The 18,996-nt window shown below is 41.8% G+C and overlaps 2 protein-coding genes across 3 annotated transcripts in view; both read left to right on the forward strand.

The window, feature by feature from the left end:
* Positions 1–4,585, forward strand: part of enox1 (ecto-NOX disulfide-thiol exchanger 1) — a 134,033-nt gene extending 129,448 nt beyond the window's left edge. For both annotated transcript variants that reach the window (XM_050048850.1, XM_050048851.1), the window contains 3 exons: positions 257–359; positions 2,988–3,073; positions 3,798–4,585. In XM_050048850.1, coding sequence (XP_049904807.1) covers positions 257–359; positions 2,988–3,073; positions 3,798–3,929 — 321 coding nt within the window. In that variant the 3' untranslated portion in view covers positions 3,930–4,585. The remainder of the gene's footprint in view (positions 1–256; positions 360–2,987; positions 3,074–3,797) is intronic.
* tgfbr2l (transforming growth factor beta receptor-like) overlaps positions 1–18,996 on the forward strand; it is a 397,772-nt gene that overhangs the window by 208,995 nt on the left and 169,781 nt on the right. The gene's annotated exons all lie outside the window — the stretch shown is intronic.

Below are 18,996 nucleotides of genomic sequence, written 5' to 3' on the forward strand. Positions count from 1 at the left end.
TACGGGGCATGAGATATGCCCATTCAAAGTTTGCAATTTCAATTGGTTGCTATAGCGCCCCCCTTTGGCCAACTGATGTAATATTGCTTCATTGGCATCCTCCCATGACCCTCTACCACTGTGCCAAATTTCACATGGATTGACCAAGTCAGTGAGGAGAAAAATGTGGAACAGACACACACACAGTTTTCATCATTATATAGTAAGAATATGTTCTGTGTGTCATGTGTGTAATATGTGTGTGTGTTTCTCCCAGGTGATGAACGGGTGTGTTCCTTCAGTGTACCTGAGCAGAGAGCGGAGGAGCGAGGTCATCATGAGAGGAGGAGTGGCCTCAGAGAAGGAGGCTCTGCTGCTGGGTAAATATCAACGTTACATCTCAGAGGAACATTTAAGACACATATGGTGCTATAGTTATCAGTAATGTGTTACTGCCCAACACCGCCCAGAACACACAAACCAAACACTGGCTCTAGATCAGGGGGGTCAAACTCATTTTAGTTCATGGGCCTTATTCAGCCGTATTTGATCTCAAGTGGGCTGGAAAACCACTGTAGAATAACCTGGAAATAATAAAAACCTTCACATTTTTCATTTTCTTTTAGTATAAAGTAGACATACATTTTAAAAACAGATATCAATTTAATGACAGACTGGAGGAATTCTAACCAGGAGAAGTTTCAGATGGTTGTAATCTGTAATCCTCACCACTAGATGCCACTGAATCCCCCTTAATCTGACACACTGGACCTGCTCCCTCCACACATCTTATCACCTCGTCATGTTTTAGTTCTTGAAAAGCAGACGGTCGTTGACTCGTAGTTATCATACGTTTCTGATGTAGACCTTCATCATGATTCTGTGAAAGTAAAATGTTGCTTTGTGTCTGTACGGCTGCTCTCAGGACTGATGTGAATCTCGGAGGTGAACGTATGAGCTGATTGTTGTCTCAGCTCCACGTGGGTGATTATGCACGTACTGGGAGTCTGAAACGTTTGACGGCGTTACTGTTCATGTTGGGACACCAGCGAGGCTCTGTGTTTGTTAGCGGAACATTAAAGATGACTGAACAACATAAATGAAGAGCAGAAGTCGACAGTTGACTCACTTCAGCTCGGATACAACACTCTGACACTGCGTCTGGTGTCTGGAGGGTTCGGAGGCTTTGAACCAGAACCAGTGAGACAGACTGAGACACCAACTGTCTCGTCTTCCTCTTTCTATCTTCTACACTCACATTCATGCGTCTCACTCAGTGCAGGCGGCACACAGCAGCTGGACTGAATTCATTTCAGCTGCTTTTGTCTCTCCGTGTCGCTCCACAGCAGCACGCTGCTGCACTGGCTTCTTATTTGTAGTGAAGCTGCTGCTTTGTCCGGAGCAGAGCGGAGCAGGAGGAACAGCAGCACATTTATCTCTCTTAGTGGCTCCCAGAAAATCCAAATATGAAGGAGAGAGGAGGCCGGCGCTCTGTCTTCATCCTGACTGCCTGTAATCTGCTGCTGGAGCTTTTCATTCTGCAGAAACAACAGTTTAACAGGCACACGTTTTCACACACACACACACACACACAGGAGGTTATATTCACACACACATCAGGATCAGGAAGAGTGTCACTCCCTCTGAAGACAGACAGATATGTCTCCTGTATGTTACAGTTTCAGATGGATTTTCTTACTGTAAAGTGTCTTTGAATGTTCGATAATCAAGCAGGTGCCAGTGTTCCCTGAGTCATGTCTCTCAGGTTACAAACAGGCTGCCTGCCTTACTGGTGAAGGCCGTATCATCCTGAGAGTCACACCGCAGAGCATTTTTGAAATTAACGCTGATTAATGGCGTTCTGTGGTGCCCTCTGACCCGACGTGTCACTGAAGGCCACAGTGGTTTTGTCACATGATGGAGGCAGACGAATGTGACTTGTAGCGTAAAAAGTGCTCTTAGTGGTCAGAAGACTAGAAATGTGCTGAACAAGTGCAAGTGCAATGCCATTTACCAATTTTGCACTTGGTATATGAATATTACCTAAATTCAATGTGTGCAGATATCACAGGAGCACGGAGAAGCTGTTTGCTCAGCAGTGCATTTCAGGGTGCACTTGACCCTTTGTGGGTGCATTTGAGAATCACACGGTTACTTTTCGTCTGATTCGTGGCGGTTCAGTGCCGCCAACATCTGCACAAACCTTCTGTGAATTCGACCTTCTGTTTGTAGAATAAAGTTCCTGTAGTGGAGACGAGTCACACTTTAATTCCTTGTTGAAACATGTACGTTGGGTTTCTCTTCTCTTGTTCCCTTCGGTTTTCTTGGTGCAAGTTGAAAATTAAACTTGCGTGCACACACACACACACACACACTGCTGTTCCATGTGAGCAGGCCTGGTGGAAGGAATTGAATTAGGCCCGTCTGTAATTGCCAGCGTTTCGCCACATAAATCAAGGAAATAAATATTGGCTGTGCCGGGTCCTCCAGGGGACGCCACTCTATTCCCTCACCCCCACCACACCCCCATCCCTCCCCCCACCCTCGCTCCCTCTGCATGACTGCCTACCTTTGCAGGACCTCTCAGAAGTAATCAACTCAGGAGCGGTTTCTGCTCGGGCCAGCGTTTTTTATGGAGCTGCGCTGCCATTTGTTTATTGTGCAGCACTTCATGAGGATGCAGAGACTCTGTCAGCTCGCCCGCTCTCTGCTGCCTTTATTAACTCACGCCTGTGTGTTACCATGCATACTGATGGGAAACACTAAAGCTACACAATTAAAACATAATTCACTTTGGCATCTTAAATAGAAATATCTGTATGAAAAATATAACGCACACAATCACAGACAAAAGGGTAGATACGTGTCTGTGAAGCTGCATTGTGCTGGACTCTTCCGTTTATTCATTTTACAGGTCTGATTTTTTTCTGCTGCAAACATGTGTTTCTGTAAACATCCGTGACTGTGAGACCTGTTGGATCACATTCTGTCTGTCTTCCTCTCTGCAGGCATTATATCGACCTTCCTCCACGTCCATCCATTTGGAGCCAACCTGGAGTATCTGTGGTCGTACATACAGAGACTGGACTCAAAGGTAACAAGCTCACAGCTCTGCTCTGCTGCTGCAGCATTCATTAAACATTATATATTCAGTAATTATAAAAGTAAGTGAACAAACAGTGCAAAAAGTACAAGTGATAAACGGGTCTGTCACATCAGATCCACAAGTATAAGCAGGAATATTTCTGGCTCAATAAAAAGTTTCAGTAAAAACATCATCCACATACGACGTCCAAGGTACCCAGGGTGTGTTGTTGTGGACATTCTGGGACGCTGTGTGAACTTCAGCCTGTTACATGCATTGTCTTCTTTCAAAATACACTTCTGTTTTCACAGTATCTTTCAAAATAAAAGCACTACATCGCAAATTCACATTTTTTTCCCTTCAACAAAAACACATGGTTAGGTTTCGGAAAAAAGAACAGGGTTTGGCTTTACAATCATACAGGAAGTTAACACCAGCCTCCTGGGTGAAAGTTGTTGTTGGACCCATCCACCACCACTCCCACCCACTCCCTTAACTGACGTTGTTGCCCGATCACATTTCCCTGTGGCGCCGCTGGGCACAGTTACACAATAATGACGACCAGCTGTGTATCATGCCATCGTAAAAGGACGGCTTTTTTCATCTGTGTCTTACGCCGAGAGTCACTGACCAATCACTGGTGTTCGATGACCTAAAAATGAGACCGGGTTGGGGCTGACGATTTCTGTTCTTCTCACTGTGTCTCTGCTGTCTGTCTGTCCGTCTGTCTCAGGTGTCTGCAGGGGACCTGGAGCGTCTCATGGTCCGTCTCCCCAGCATGTTCAAGCAGGAGCTGAGCGGCGTCGGGGCGACTCTAGAGAAACGATGGAAGTTCTGCGGTTTCGACAGCCTCGGCTCGGCGTGACGCAGGGAGAACGCACACACACACACACACACACACACTGAGAACACACACTGATGTGTACAGACACACTGAATCTGCGTGTGTGTGTGCGCGTTCATCCACGCTGGATATACACCGCAGTGTGTGGAGGAGACGGACATTCACACAGTTCCCCTCTGGAGTCACTGCAGATATTCATCACAGTGAACTGAAACAGGACACTCGGACCTGAAGACGTACTTCCGTCAGCGTCTTCACTCTGATAATGTTGACGGGGTCTCTGAACCTTAATCATGTCCCCGGTTGTCTTGTTGTGGGACACCTGGAGCATAAAACCCAAACAGACAGAAAGAAAGAAAAGTTATACCAAAGTTGATCCTTTACACGTTTGGTTAAAACCAAACTTTGTTACTTTTATCAACAAAATAAGAGCATTCATTGACCCCTTTGTCCAGATATCGGCTCTTTAATATCTTGTGGCGTGACGGGACCACAGACAATGTCCTCCCTCTTTGCGACACTCCAGGGTTTGTTTGGAAATGTAGCAGAAAAATCTCAACCCAATTTCAGAAGTTTACACACCAACTGTTAAAATCTGTCACCTGACAAACAGAAACTTCTCTGTTGAGTCTGATCTGGGTTAAAGCCACCATGGACCTTTAAGGGAGCTTTCAGCCCTAGAGCCACCATGGACCTTTAAGGGAGCTTTCAGCCCTAGAGTCGTCTCCTTTGGTCTGAATCAGGGACTCATGTTGTTCCAAAGTTGTATAATTGCCTAGAGTTGGTTCGTGTTCTCACGGCAGCATTTACAAGAGGACCAGATCAAATGCCTTGTGTGAGAAAGCTGCTCTTGATTGGTCAGAATTTCCATGTGGGAAAAATCCAGGAAGTAAAGCAAACGTTGAAGAAGAGTACACTTGCAAGATAAATGTGACACTTTCTAATGTCACAATGGAGGGACAACTACGCAGGTTGATTTTAGCGCTGCTCATCGTGGACTATATTGCTGTCATTGTTCATTTTAGTCAAACCATACAGTTTGAAAACGAGGCGCGGCTCCAACTAGAAAACAATGTTTTGATGCATTGGATGTGCTGAATGTGCATATTAAGGCAGTACAGGAGGAGGTGCACATTAATAATCCTCCAGGACTGTAACATGCTCATGTTTAACCCAAACAATGTGTCATGTGACTGCAGTTGCTTCACATCCAGGTCAGAACACCTTCTCACCACAAACCAACCGCACCAGAGTTAATTTGTAACCGGACTGAGTCCACCTCTTCAAGAAGGTCTCGGTCTGGTTGTTTTGGTGCACACCTGAGTGTGATTGCTGTGTTCACACCTGCCCAAACGAACCACACTGAGGGGGCAAACGAACTTAAGTTTGACTGAACTGAACCAAACAGTGCAGGTGTGGAAACACGCTAAAACAAACCTGAACGCTGCAGAGGATCATGACCTTTGAGAATTTATGACGTCTGCATTAAATATTACCAACAGGTTTCCTAATGATCAGCCAAGCTCTTCGTTGGCAGCGCTGCCGCTACCTATTGGTCAATTTAAACAATTTGGGGACATGCATGTTTGAACAAACCCTCACTGATTTATGGCCAAATGTTGCACATCTTTAAAATACAAAGCAAAACAAAAGTTTGATTTGGTTGGTTCAGTGATGATGATCCACAGAAAAATCTGCCTACGATTCAGGAGATGTCAAAAATGTGTTTTTCAAAGAAATTAAATGGCAGAAAATCTAGTCAGGCGAACTTTGATGGTTGTTGATGTTTGATCGTAGACCACATTGAGCTGGACATGTGTGTCAAATTTAAACTCAATGCGACGTACAGTGTGATGTGCTCTGCAAAATAGATTTTTCAAAAACACAGAATCTGTTCCTGAAAGACCTGTCTGATGGTGACAGATGTAGAGTTGGTGTGTAAACACAACATGAGACCATATTTATTTTTTAAAGGCCGACACGTTCAAAGGGAAACATCGGACCAACTAGAGGTGACAACTTTTTTTCTGGACGAATCCTGTACGAGGACGATGGGAACATGAGAGAGAAGAGTCGTGTTCTGTAAAGGATAATATGAGAAGAGTGAATTCAGTCATTCCGCTTAATTTATTCATTATACTGTAAGAAGAAACTGTTCACTGAAGTTACATTCTGTGTTGATGAAATGAAAAAAGATGAATAACATTACTGACTGTCTCCTGCCTTTCTTTAAATGTACGTCTGAAATAACAAACTAGTTTGCTTCCTATTGGATGAAGTGACGGGGAAAGAAGACGATAGTGAAGATACTACACAGAGGAGGAGAGCTGAGTACAGTACAAGTACCTCATAACTGTACTTAAATACTAGAAACTAACAGTACTTTCACTTGGGTGGAGTTTTTGGCTGCTCTACAGCTCAGTAATTTTTCCTCAAAGCTCACAGGGGGATAAAAAAGCTGGTTAGCAACCAGAGAGCCGCTTCTGATGAAACATGGGCGTAACTCACACACAGACATCTTGATAATGGACTATTGTGTGTGTGTGTGTGTGTGTGTGTGTGTGTGTGTGTGTGTGTGTGCTATCTAAATGAAAATCTAGGGCAGAGCTTCACTGTGTCAAACACAATCTGTGGTAAACCTACACACTGAACACATGCACATTTCTCTCTCTCTGCCTGCTTAACATCGTCTTTCAACACGAGAAAAATGAATTCACTGAGGGATCACTGAATAACTGAGGTACACGCACAGGAATTCATATTCTGTTTCTTTTATGGACATACTGACAGCCTGAAGTCCCTCCCATAACTGTAATTATCTGTGTGCAGCCAATGCATACAGTAGAGTTACAGCTACAGCTAGGGTCTGCGCAGTCGAGTCGAGAGAGTTACAGCTACAGCTAATGTCTGTGCAGTCAATGCAGACAGAGTTACAACTAAGGCTAACATCTGCGCAGTCAATTCAAGAGAGTTACAGCTACAGCGAGGGTCTGTGCAGTCGATTCAAAAGAGTTACAGCTACAGCCAGGGTCTGCGCAGTCGAGTCGAGAGAGTTACAGCAACAGCTAATGTCTGTCCAATCAATGCAGACAGAGTTACAGCTAAAGCTAACATCTGCGCAGTCGATTCAAGAAAGTTACAGCTTCAGCTAAGGTCTGCGCAGTCGATTCGAGAGATTTACAGCTTCAGCTAAGGTCTGCGCAGTCGATTCGAGAGAGTTACATCTACAGCTAAGGTCTGCGCAGTCGATTCGAGAGAGTTCCAGCTACAGCTAACGTCTGCAGTCAATGCATACAGAGCTACAGCTACAGCTAACTTCTGCGCAGTTGATGCATTCAGAGTTACAGCTAAGGTCTGCGCAGCTGATTTGAGAGAGTTACAGCTAAAGCTAAGGTCTGCGCAGTCGATTCGAGAGTTACAGCTAAAGCTAAGGTCTGCGCAGTCGATTCGAGAGAGTTACAGCTAAAGCTAAGGTCTGCGCAGTCGATTCGAGAGAGTTACAGCTACAGCAAACATCTGCGCAGTCATTTCGAGAGAGTTACAGCTACAGCAAATGTCTGAGTAGTCAATACATACAGTTACAGCTTTAGCTAACGTCTGTGCAGAACTACAGCTATAGCTAATATCTGCGCAGTCAATGCATACAGTTACAGGTATAGCTAACGTTTGTGCAGAGAGGTCGCCATCTGCTCAGAATTTTCCCAGACTGTAATGTGTTCGGGTGCATAATCTATCATCAGCAATATCTAAACAGCTGATGGCAACAAAAGGTTATTGATTAAGTAAAATTATCATCAACAGTTAATTAATGTACAGTATTTGTTACATTTGTGTCTTTATCTTGAGCTTTATTCTTTTCCAATTTATGATTATGATTTTATTAATCTGAAATGACATTATCTGATTATGAGACACTGTCTTTGTAATTACTCCTGTCATCATTTTTTGGGCGTTTGCATATCAAAGGATTAACACAGTGAGTTTCCTCATTTCTTCAGTTTAACCTTGTGACATTGATTAAAACATCATCAGTTTGTTCATTAACATATTCATTTTATAGTGTTGTGTTTTGTAGGCTTCTGTCAGCAGTAATGAATAGAACGTGTCATATTAGTTTGCAATATTCAATTACGGACTGACGCGCCTGGTCCGAGCACTAACTGCAACACCCCCTCTGCTGCTGTTTGTCCACGAGTTAAAGCTGCAGCAGACAGACTTCACACGGCTGCTTCTGTTGCCTCGGGGCTGACACAAGAAGGAAACCAATTTTACAATTTGGGGCAGCGCTGCGCTCCTGAACAGGGAACACACATAATCACACCACGGCCTGTGCACAAGTGGAGAAAGGCCTGCTGCAGTATTTATGTGTCTGTTAGGTTTACTGTGTCAACAGCAGACTCTTCTGTCTCTGTGGGCGCCTCAGTTTTCATGTCATGATTTGTACACAACAGCTGGCAGCAGATTCTTTCCCCACATTCACCAGCTTACACTGCGTACAGTTTGTACAGTAGATCACACCGTGCTGGACAGGAGGAAAATAACTGGTAGAAAATACTGTGAGAATCAAAATTGAGGACATTTTATTATTTGATGTCTGTATAATTTCAACATTTTTATGCAGCACTTTGCATACATTGGTTTCTTGTTTTTAACTGAATTGGTGAGGGTCGACTGTAGTTTTAAAATCCAGGCTGCGTTTACAATAACAACAAAGTGAGTAGATTATTAACACAATGTCACTCCCAACTCGTCAAATACTGACGCTTGGTCAGTGGCCCTACATGTCAAAATATGACGCTCTAGGTAGCCCTCTAAAGTCACTTTTGGACGTTCAGGGACAGCGTGTCTCTTTATGCTTGTTACATGCATGTGTCTTATTCAAAATAAACTCAGACGTTTAAGGGCTCCTGTTTACTGTATTTATGGGAAGAGTCCCCTCCTGTGGTATCCACCACCTCGGAAGGGGAATTTTTGAAAGCTCAAAGTTAACAAGTTGTGTTTGCTGACGATTCCAGAAATGATGGAGGCCATGAAAGTAAATTTTTATTTAGTGAGTTAAAATATTGTTATTTTAGTCAAACAGTTTTTATTCCTGATTTTATGATATGTCTGAGGAAAACGTTGATAATCCAAACAGCCTCATCTTTTTCCTGCGTTATGCCTTTGCATTTCCTACATTTCGCTCGCTAGCTTAATAAATTGTTGGCTTAGGCGGTGTCCATCTTGCAGTTTCTTAGCAGCAGTGTTCTCACGACTTAACCACTTGGATGTCAAGCATTTCATGTACACAACTTCCCATGTCGTAACCATGAGCTGACGAGTTCCATTTGAAGGCACCGTATGTTTAATCTGTTTCCTGGAAGAGTCGCAACTATTTTTTATTTGGTGCAGCAGATGGAATATTGTTTTTTCCTGATGAGTAGAAGAGTCTGACGCCGGAATTCCACTGGATGCGTGTCCGTTGCGGAATGGCAGGGCTGGTTATCCGCTGCGTGCTCCGCCGTCCGTCAACACCCAACGGCTGCGTTTGCTGTGCGGAGCGGTGCAGCTACGCCGGAGAGCGGGAGTCACGGGGACCCATGAGATCTCGTGAATTCACGCATAATCACGCGATATAACAAGATGTAGTTTCTATAAACAGAACCACAAAAAACCTCTGAGCTGTTGACTTCAGGCCTGCCTCCGCCCATTATGACGTTTTCAAGGTGTAGTGCAGGGAAATATGATCCGCCGTGAACACTGTATTTTATTTTGAAAATGAACTGGATGTTTTATTTTGTTTCTGTGCACGACTTCCTGCCCCGCACGATCTGCTCTGTGCTGAATTGCTGCGTTGTGCTCCGGCGTCAGGCAAAAATATAAGTCCTGCGTATCTGTTGTGGAGGGCTCCGGAGCGCTGCAGCTGTGACGGAGCCGGAACGCAGAACAGCCGCAGCCGGTGGAAACACACACATTGACTAGAATTGAAACATATCGGCTCTGCTGCCGTTCCGGAGCGCAGACGCAACCAACACGCATCTGGTGGAATTTGGGGGTTAGGATTCTGAAAATGACAACAGAACATTGGTACGTTTTTAAATGACCTTCTGAGTTTTTCAAGGTTGATTATTTCTAATGCTGCATTCATCGTCATACTGTTTAAACTGAAAGTACGAGCAGCGACGTGTGAAAAACTGTTTGTGTCAACCTTGTAATTCGGAGAAAGCACTGCTCACTGCTCAAAGTGCTTTTACACAACATCACAGTCACCCATTCACACACTGGTGGTTGAGGCTACCACGCATGGTACCACCTGCTACTCACTTAGCATTCACATGCACTCACACACTGATGGAACAGCCATCGGGAGCAATGTGGGGCTCAGTATCTTGCCTGAGGATGCTTTGACATGCTGACTGGAGCCAGGGATCGAGCCCCCAACCTTCCGATTAATGGACAACCCACTCTTCCTCTGAGCCACAGCCACCCCAGTTAACTCTGTAAACTTTTCTCCAAAGATGAAGTAATCAGGACAGACTTTTAACTTGTGTAACTGCTGACAGCAACAGGAAGTCAAGAGACAGGAGGTTCAATAATGGTCTTCTTTTCATAACATTTTTGTGAATAAAACTTCACCCGGAAAAGAAAAACGGCTCATTTACAATAATTTTTAAATGATTATTACAGCAGTATTTTCTCCAGATGAACATGGACATCAGTGTAGAACAACTTGACTAAAACAAAAAAGAAACAGACTACACAGAGAACAGGATTAGTAAATGTGTCTGGTTGTTCTTCTTCTGCTTTTCCTCCTCAGTGTTTCTGTCCTCTATCTCTTTCTCACAGTCCCTCCTCTTCCATTTATCTCCCCTGTCCTTCTCTCTGTCTGTGCTGCTATTGTTCCTCTGTCTGAAAGCAACATCAAATACAAACAGAAATTACAGAGGATGTAGCTGTCAGCCCTGGATGAGGATTCCTCAGGCCAGTAATTACTTCCAGCTCCCCGTCCTCTCTCTGCTGGATAAACACACAGATAGAATATGATGTACTCCGGTCATATTGACTCAAGGTTTTCCATGAATGAAGCAGCCAATATGAATCAGGGCAGATTTCTTTAGTATCAGTAGCTATGTTTCCATCCAAAAGTGATTTGAATCATTGGGAAATGCGCATAAAAAGAAATACGAATCCTGTGTGTTTCCATTAAATGTACAGACTTTGGTGAAAACTACGGACTCATGCGAGTTTTCCGCAGAACCAGAAACAAAACAAGTCTCGAATTCTTCTTCTTCTGCGTTTTCTGGCGGTTGGCAACCAGCTTGTAAATGCATTACCACCTTCCCGACCCGGAGTGTGGACATCACCATGGAGAGAGGTGCGCTACGTCAGACTTAGTTCGAACATAACTGTTTCCATCCCCCGTTTTGCGAATCAACATTTTTTCGAATCAACCAAAACCCGGCTAAAGCGAGCGTATTTTAGTTTGTGTGAATCAGGGGATTTTAATTAGAATTTTGGCGTTTCCATCATAATTTTCCGATGTGATACTTCTAGATGCGCATCTAAACAGGCTGATGGAAACATGGCTACTGTTCAGTGATTTTAATCCACATGGTCTGTTGACTAAAACTAACAAAACTCAACTAAAACTTGACTCGGACTAAATCAAAGAACGCATTAATCTGTGACAAGTTGTTCTGACTTCTCCGTGTGTGTAAAACTTTTAATATCTCAGTCCCTGAAGTTCCCGTTATCGGGAAGAGCTCAGAGGTGGAGGGAGGACTAGGCTAGATTTAGAATAGTAAAGTTATATAGGTTTGGTTTACGCAAGTTATGTAGTTTAGGTTTAGGACAGTAAAGTCACATACTGTAGGTTAGGTTTAGAAAAAGAAACATGGTTGGGTGTTGTCACAATATGTACTTAATGTAAAGTTACGTACTCAACGTAAAGTTGCGTAGTTTAGGTTTAGGACAGTAAAGTCACGTAGGTTAAGATTAGAAAAAGAAACGTGGTTGGGTGTTGTCACAATATGTACTTAATGTAAAGTTACGTACTCAACGTAAAGTTGCGTAGTTTAGGTTTAGGACAGTAAAGTCACGTAGGTTAAGATTAGTAAAAGAAACGTGGTTGGGCATCGTTACAATATGTTCTTAATGTAAAGTTACGTACTCAACGTAAAGTTGTGTAGTTTAGGTTTAGGACAGTAAAGTCACGTAGGTTAAGATTAGTAAAGAAACATGGTTGGGCATCGTCACAATATGAACTTAATGTAAAGTTACGTACTCAACGTAAAGTTGTGTAGTTTAGGTTTAGGACAGTAAAGTCACGTAGGTTAAGGTTAGTAAAAGAAACGTGGTTGGGCGTCGTCACAATATGTATTTAATGTAAAGTTACGTAATCAAGTTGCGTAGTTTAGGTTTAGGACAGTAAAGTCACGTAGGTTAAGATTAGTAAAAGAGACATGGTTGGGCGTCGTCACAATATGTACTTAATTCAAAGCTATGTACTCAAAGTAGAGTTACAAAGATTAGATTTAGAAAAGTAAAATTCCAAAGGTTAGGTGTAGAAAATAAAACATGGCATCGATGTACTTTAAATAACTCAAACTTCTTCTCACACGGGACACCTTCACTGGTCTCCCGCAGGAAAGTCTTTTATTTGTTTGACCCAATCTGCCTTCTCATGCAGACTTTAGCTCTTTATATTTCTAGCGTCTTTACCATCAGTGTATCGGTCAGGTGATTGCAGTCTTTCCCATTACATGGGTTATATACGAATTCGGGTGCATTAATTTCTGTAGGCATATGTACAAACAGTGAATGAGAACAGCCTGAGGTGGAGCTAATTTTGAACTATTAACTAAAGATTATTTTCATTATGGATTATTCTGCTGATTATTTTCTCCATTACTCTGGGGTTGTTTGGTTTGGTGCTGAGTTACATTCCACCACTGAAAGATGACCTGTTTCATCTCCAGTCAGGTTCACTACAGCACTGAATGCAGCCTTGGCATGAATCAGAGACACAAACTGAAGCAGCACCTGCCAGCTGGGACGTTTTCTCGTGGCAGATGTTGTGGTTCGTTGTTTTTCTTAATCATCCTATTTTCAAAGAAGACGGAAAAAAAATAGCTCGGCAGCCAACTTGCTTCCTGGCCAAAAAAATCACTTGCTCCACATCCTGAGAGTGTGTGTGTGTGTGTGTGTGTGTGTGTGTATTGCTGGTCTATAAATAATGTGTGGAGCAGCAGCAGCATTGTGAGCAGGCAGAGGGAGCAGCCCTCCATTAGCCGTGCTCCATCTCTAATGAAGCCTGTTGACAGTGGCATTAATTAGCCTCGGCTCTTTGTGTTTTCTTTGTCGGCGTCGGTGTCGAGACGTTCCTTCATATCCCCCGCCGCTGTCACGTCTCGTCACTGACGCCTGCTTGTCATTACACCTGGCAGCCATTACTGTGAGAAATCTCTTGTGTGAAATCTTATGTAGACTATTGTGGCGCCGCTCGTGGCTGACAGCCGTGTGTAAATGACGACATCAAATGGTGCGTCTAAAATATGTTACAGTACCGTACTGAGAGACGGTGCTGCTGGGATTTTGAATAACAAAGGTAGCCTATTGTGGGAAAGTACTTTTACACCAGTACTCTGGTACTGCTCCGCGTGTTGTAACATGAGTGTTTCTGGTATTTGAGTCAGTCTGAACCTCACTGTCCTTTAAGCTCTGGTTTGGTCTCCACCAACTTCTATAAAAAGATATCTGAGCTTGTGTTCATTCAACAGGGGTGGAGGAGGTGGAGTTTTCTTGTAACAAACAAAAGTTATGTTTACATGTATTGTGGGTATGCTCAAGGTCTAACACGTGTTGAATGCATTTCCTTCATTGCAACTTTTAAGTATTTTAAATGCTGTTCTCCAATACCGATAGCAGAGCTGTTAACATCAGAGATTATCAATACTATGGTCTTTAATAATTCAACCTCCGGCCCGTTTAATACCAGTTTTCGGTACCTATCCCTAGCCCCACTTCTCCTACTTACTTCCTAACTTCACCCAAGTATTTACCCACGTCTCCCATGACTCACCAACTAGCCATAAAGACTTAACGTCCAATGAAGTAGATGGGTTTACATTGGAGTTGGCTCAAAGCCTGGTGCATCTCATTCAGACACTAAAGGGTGCATTATGCGTCCTTATCTGACACTGAGGGCCATTGACCAGGCAGCATTTATAGACCCTTTTACTGTTAGTAAACAGTATGACATTATTTGGTGGGCGGGGCTTAGCTGGAGGCAAAACAATTCTTTAAAGGGCATTAGTTAACGCTAGCTAGCGAGGTCTGTTGACTTGTTTTAGACAGTGGAGGAAGATGATGCAAATGGTGCGTTCAGAAATACTCATTCTTAGTGTTGGAGCTCACTCTGGCACAAACTGGATTGTTCATAAGTTTGGAGCGCTGTCTGAATGTACTGTTCGGTTATCCAGAGCGCCACAGTCTCGGAGTGACAGAGCGCTCTTTTGGCACTGGAGACGGAGCAGCAGAGCGCCGAGCGGAGTGAATGTGTGATTAACTTAACCGTTGGTTCATTCATGTAGAAATATAACGCTCCGTTTCTTCCACCAACAGGGCTCTCATTTTAGTGTAGAGCGTCAGACTGAATTTACCAACGCACCATGTCAGGTCACTCACTCTCCGGGACCGCCAGTGTTACTTGAATAAGTAAACACTGACCAACGGGACCAGACTGGCCGACCCGTATGCTCTCACTCAGTGGATGGATGATGTCACAGGAAGCCAATCTTACAAAGGAGGACCACACTTGTTTGTTTTGCTATGGAAGCTAACGTTAGCTAATGTGCTAAAAAGTTAGCGTTCCAGAGAAATCCAATATTCCTCTTAATCCCTCCCCAGTTTCTGATGAGGTGGACATGATAACCCTTAATACACATAACCTTATTCATCCCTACAACAGGAAATACTTTTTCCCTAACCTGATATGAAGTGTGCGCTGCACATGTGAGCATTTTTGATGATGGCCTCCGTCCAGTCCTTTGGTCTTATCACATTTAACCATAGCTGTCTTTGTTTTTGTTGACGGCTGGTTTTGAGCCATGACTCCTTCTATTCTGGCTCCCAATAACACAACAAGACAACATTATAAGACTCCTATGTAGCCTACAGCCCTGTGGGGGAGAGGCAGCTGCACCTCCAGGTAATAAAATCACGTCATTGTGACATCGGCCCTAAAAGGGTCTATTGACTCCCTGTAGTGAGACCAGGCTGTATAGAAGGATATTGCACTACAAGATGTGATATATTGGCAGGAAACAAATGAAATGCATACCAACACTGTTCACTGATTCATCACAGTAACATCAGTCCCCTCTTTATGTTCCTTTCAAAAGGTATTTGTGGTTGGAAATTTAATGTATACAAACATAATTTCTAGGAGTCAGAGTGGTTTTATTTATAGTTGATATTCTCCTAAGAGATGCTAAGATTAAACATCAGTAGAAGGAAAGTGATCTTATTTTAACGATGCAAATGCAACATTATAAAGTATGAGATCTGAGATCATGGGAATTTTAAGGTGGCTTAATGCATCAGTAGGACAGAGGTTTACTGTGACAGCATTTCTATTTTTTTAAGTAAAAAAATGCATACAGTACAGTGGCCTGGTATTATGAGTAGCTCAGTGATCAGGTCACGTTCATTGTAGAAAGACAACAGAATAACAAAATGCTGCACAACAGTTGCTTAGCAACCTCTGCCTGGTCAGTGTTTGAAGTGGTGGGAAGCAGCGGTCCGCCTCGACGTGGAGTCACAGGTTTCTCTAATAGATCAGAGATCTGACAGCACAGAACTTAACCACCCATGACCTCGAGCTTCACATAGCCTCGACTTCTAGAGCCAATGCTTTGGTTGTAGCTTCTCAGTTTGTGAAGCATCCCCTCATTTTATTACTTCATTCATACAAAAAAAGTAGAGGAAAAGCAAGATGTCATCTATCATCCTTCCATTTTCTGTAACCGCTTATCCTGTTGGCCGAGCCTAAGGATTGTTAATTTGTTCATTCATTCATTTTCCATAATCACTTATCCAGTTAGGGATGGGAGTGACTGTGGGAGGAAGCTGGAGCACCTGGAGGAAACCCACGTTGACACAGGGAGAACATGGTAACTCTGCATGGAGGGGCTTCCCCCACCCCGGGGTTTGAACTAGGAACTCTCTTGCTGTGAGGTGACAGTGCTAACCACTTAACCACTGTGCCACCCTGTCATCTTAAGAAAAATACTTTTAAATCAAAGAGTTGAAAATAATAACAGTATTGTCTCCTCTTAATCTATACATGAGAATACATATTAGCTGAATCTGCATTGTCAGCTGTCAAAGCAAAAGTCATTGGTAGGATCACTTCAGTGGTCAAATTGTTACAGCAAATGCCACATAACCACAACATCCTTAATTTGATTAGAAAAATATACACATACACGTATATATCTGTAGTTTAATTCAGGAAATGTTATTTATGTGATTTTATGTTCGCAAGCTGTACAATTACATTTTGTTTTGTCTGTTTTTTTTAATTCTGAGAGGGTCCAGGACAATGGAATAACCACATAAAATATGCAAACAACAAAAGTTATCTTGAAGTGATGCAGAACAAACACAAAACAACCATAAAATGACAAGAAATACACACAAAGTGATGTAAAACAATGACAATAAGATGTAAAACGACCAGAAATATAAGTAAAATTACCACAAAGAAACCAAAAGACAGGAGAGACGGCCACAAACAGGATTTAAAAGACCGTAAAAAGATGCAAAATGACTTCAAAGCGGCATCTGAAGTATCTGAAATGAATTTCATACAATCACAAAATGATGGGAAGGTACAAGAGACACAAAGCCATCTCATAAACACACAGATTGACTTTTAAACAGTAGTATAATTAATGAAGTCGGATGTTGACAGAATGGAGCAGAGAGTGAAGGAAACCAGCTCTTGCTGTGTTCTCTGCTGAGAGGCGGCAGTTTTACACCATGGTTACACTGACACCATGTGGCCGGCGGTACAAACTGCATGTTATCATGCATTGGCTCTACTTGTCAGTTGGATCAGTTCATTGGTGTTTTTAGTATTTTTAAAGGATCTGTTGACAATAAGAAAATTACAGAATCATGGTTTTATTCATAATTAGAAGCTGTCCCATCACTTATGATCAACAATGAAGACATTAAAGTAAAACCATGTTGTGATAATAACAAATTATTTCCTCATAGGAGAAGTTATATGCCATGACATTTTACGCACTTTTTGACGACATACTATACTACGACGTTTTCTTGTGATTTTTGACAACATCTTATACTATGACTTTTTTTGGTGATTTTTCAAGACATACTATACTATGACATTTTTTGGTGATATTTGACGACATACTATATTATTAAGTTTTTCCGTGATTACACTATACCATGATGTTTTATCATGATTCTTGACGACATACTATACTATTTTATTTTGAGGAGATTTTTGATGACATACTTTACTATCAAGTTTTTTGATGATTTTTGACAACATGCTATACTCCTACGTTTTGACGACATACTATACTATGACATTTTTCGCACTTTTTGACGACATACTTTACTATGAGGATTTTTTATGATTTTTTGGTGACATACTATAATATGACATTTTTTTGTGATTTTTGTCAAGATACTATACTATGACATTTTGTGGTGATCTTTGATGACATACTATACTATGAGTTTTTTGTTATTTTCGAGGACATTCTTCATTATTGCGTTTTTTCGTAATTCTTTATTATTTACTATACTATTACCTTCTTGGTGATTTTTGATTACATAGTATACCATGACATTTTTTGTTGATTTTTGACAATATATTATACTATGACATTTTTTGGTAATTTTTGATGACGTACTATACTATGAAGTTTTTGGTCATTTTTGACGACATACTGTACTATGAAGTTTTTCCGTGATTCTTGATGACATACTATACTACGACTTATATTCGTGATTCTTGACGACATACTATAACATGACTTTTTTTCATGATTTTTGACGACATACTATACTATGACAATTTTTTGTGTTTTTCTGTGACATACTGCTACTATGAGGTTTCATTGTGATTTTTGACAACGTACTATAGTATGACATTTTTTCGTGATTTTGGACGACATACTATACTTTTACGTTTTGTGGTGATTTTTAATGACATACTTTACTATGACATTTTTTCATGATTTCAACATTGTAATGGAAAATTACTTTTCTGAATAAAGAATACTCAGATAACACTCAGAGTCAAATGTTGTCTTCCTGTAAAGTTTAATCCAGCAACAGTTGCAACCAGGCACACACCAAACAGTCAAGTGAAAAGGCTGAGAGAGTGAGCCCTGAACATTTCTCATAGCATCATATTTAAACAGCATGTTAACTAACTGGAGTGAGAAGTACAGGTAAAGGGTCTGTTTAGGATAACAATTAAAAACATACCATCCCAAGAGGCTCTCCCACCTTATCTCTATGTAAGCACTTAAATTATGTCTAGCAGATGACACGACACTAAAATTATGTCTAGCGGTTGACACCAAGGGAGAGAAGACTTCTTGATAACAGTAAGCCTGTTTTGGTCGTAAGTCACGGCCTGTGCTCTGACCTTGCACATGGCATCTTGTCTTTATGCTGCAAGACTATACATGGAACCAGATAAAATTTCCATCACAACATACTATACTATGAAGTTTTTTATTTTATTTTTGAGGACATTCTATACTATGACGTTTTTTCAGGATTCTTGACAACATAATATACTACGGTACATTGTTTTTCGTGATTTTTGACTACATCCTACGCCATGACGTTTTTTCATGATTTTTGACGACATACTGTACTAGTACGTTTTTTGGAGCATTTTGACAACATACTATACCATGACGTTTTTTTAGGATTCTTGACAACATACTATACTATGTTTATTCGTGATTTTTGACAACATACTGTACTATAAAAAATTTTTCACGATTCTTGACGACATACTATACTATGACATTTTTTCATGATTCTTGATGGC

Source organism: Epinephelus moara, chromosome 7 (genome assembly GCF_006386435.1).
Source record: "Epinephelus moara isolate mb chromosome 7, YSFRI_EMoa_1.0, whole genome shotgun sequence".
In the NCBI taxonomy this organism is placed as follows: Eukaryota; Metazoa; Chordata; class Actinopteri; order Perciformes; family Serranidae; genus Epinephelus; species Epinephelus moara.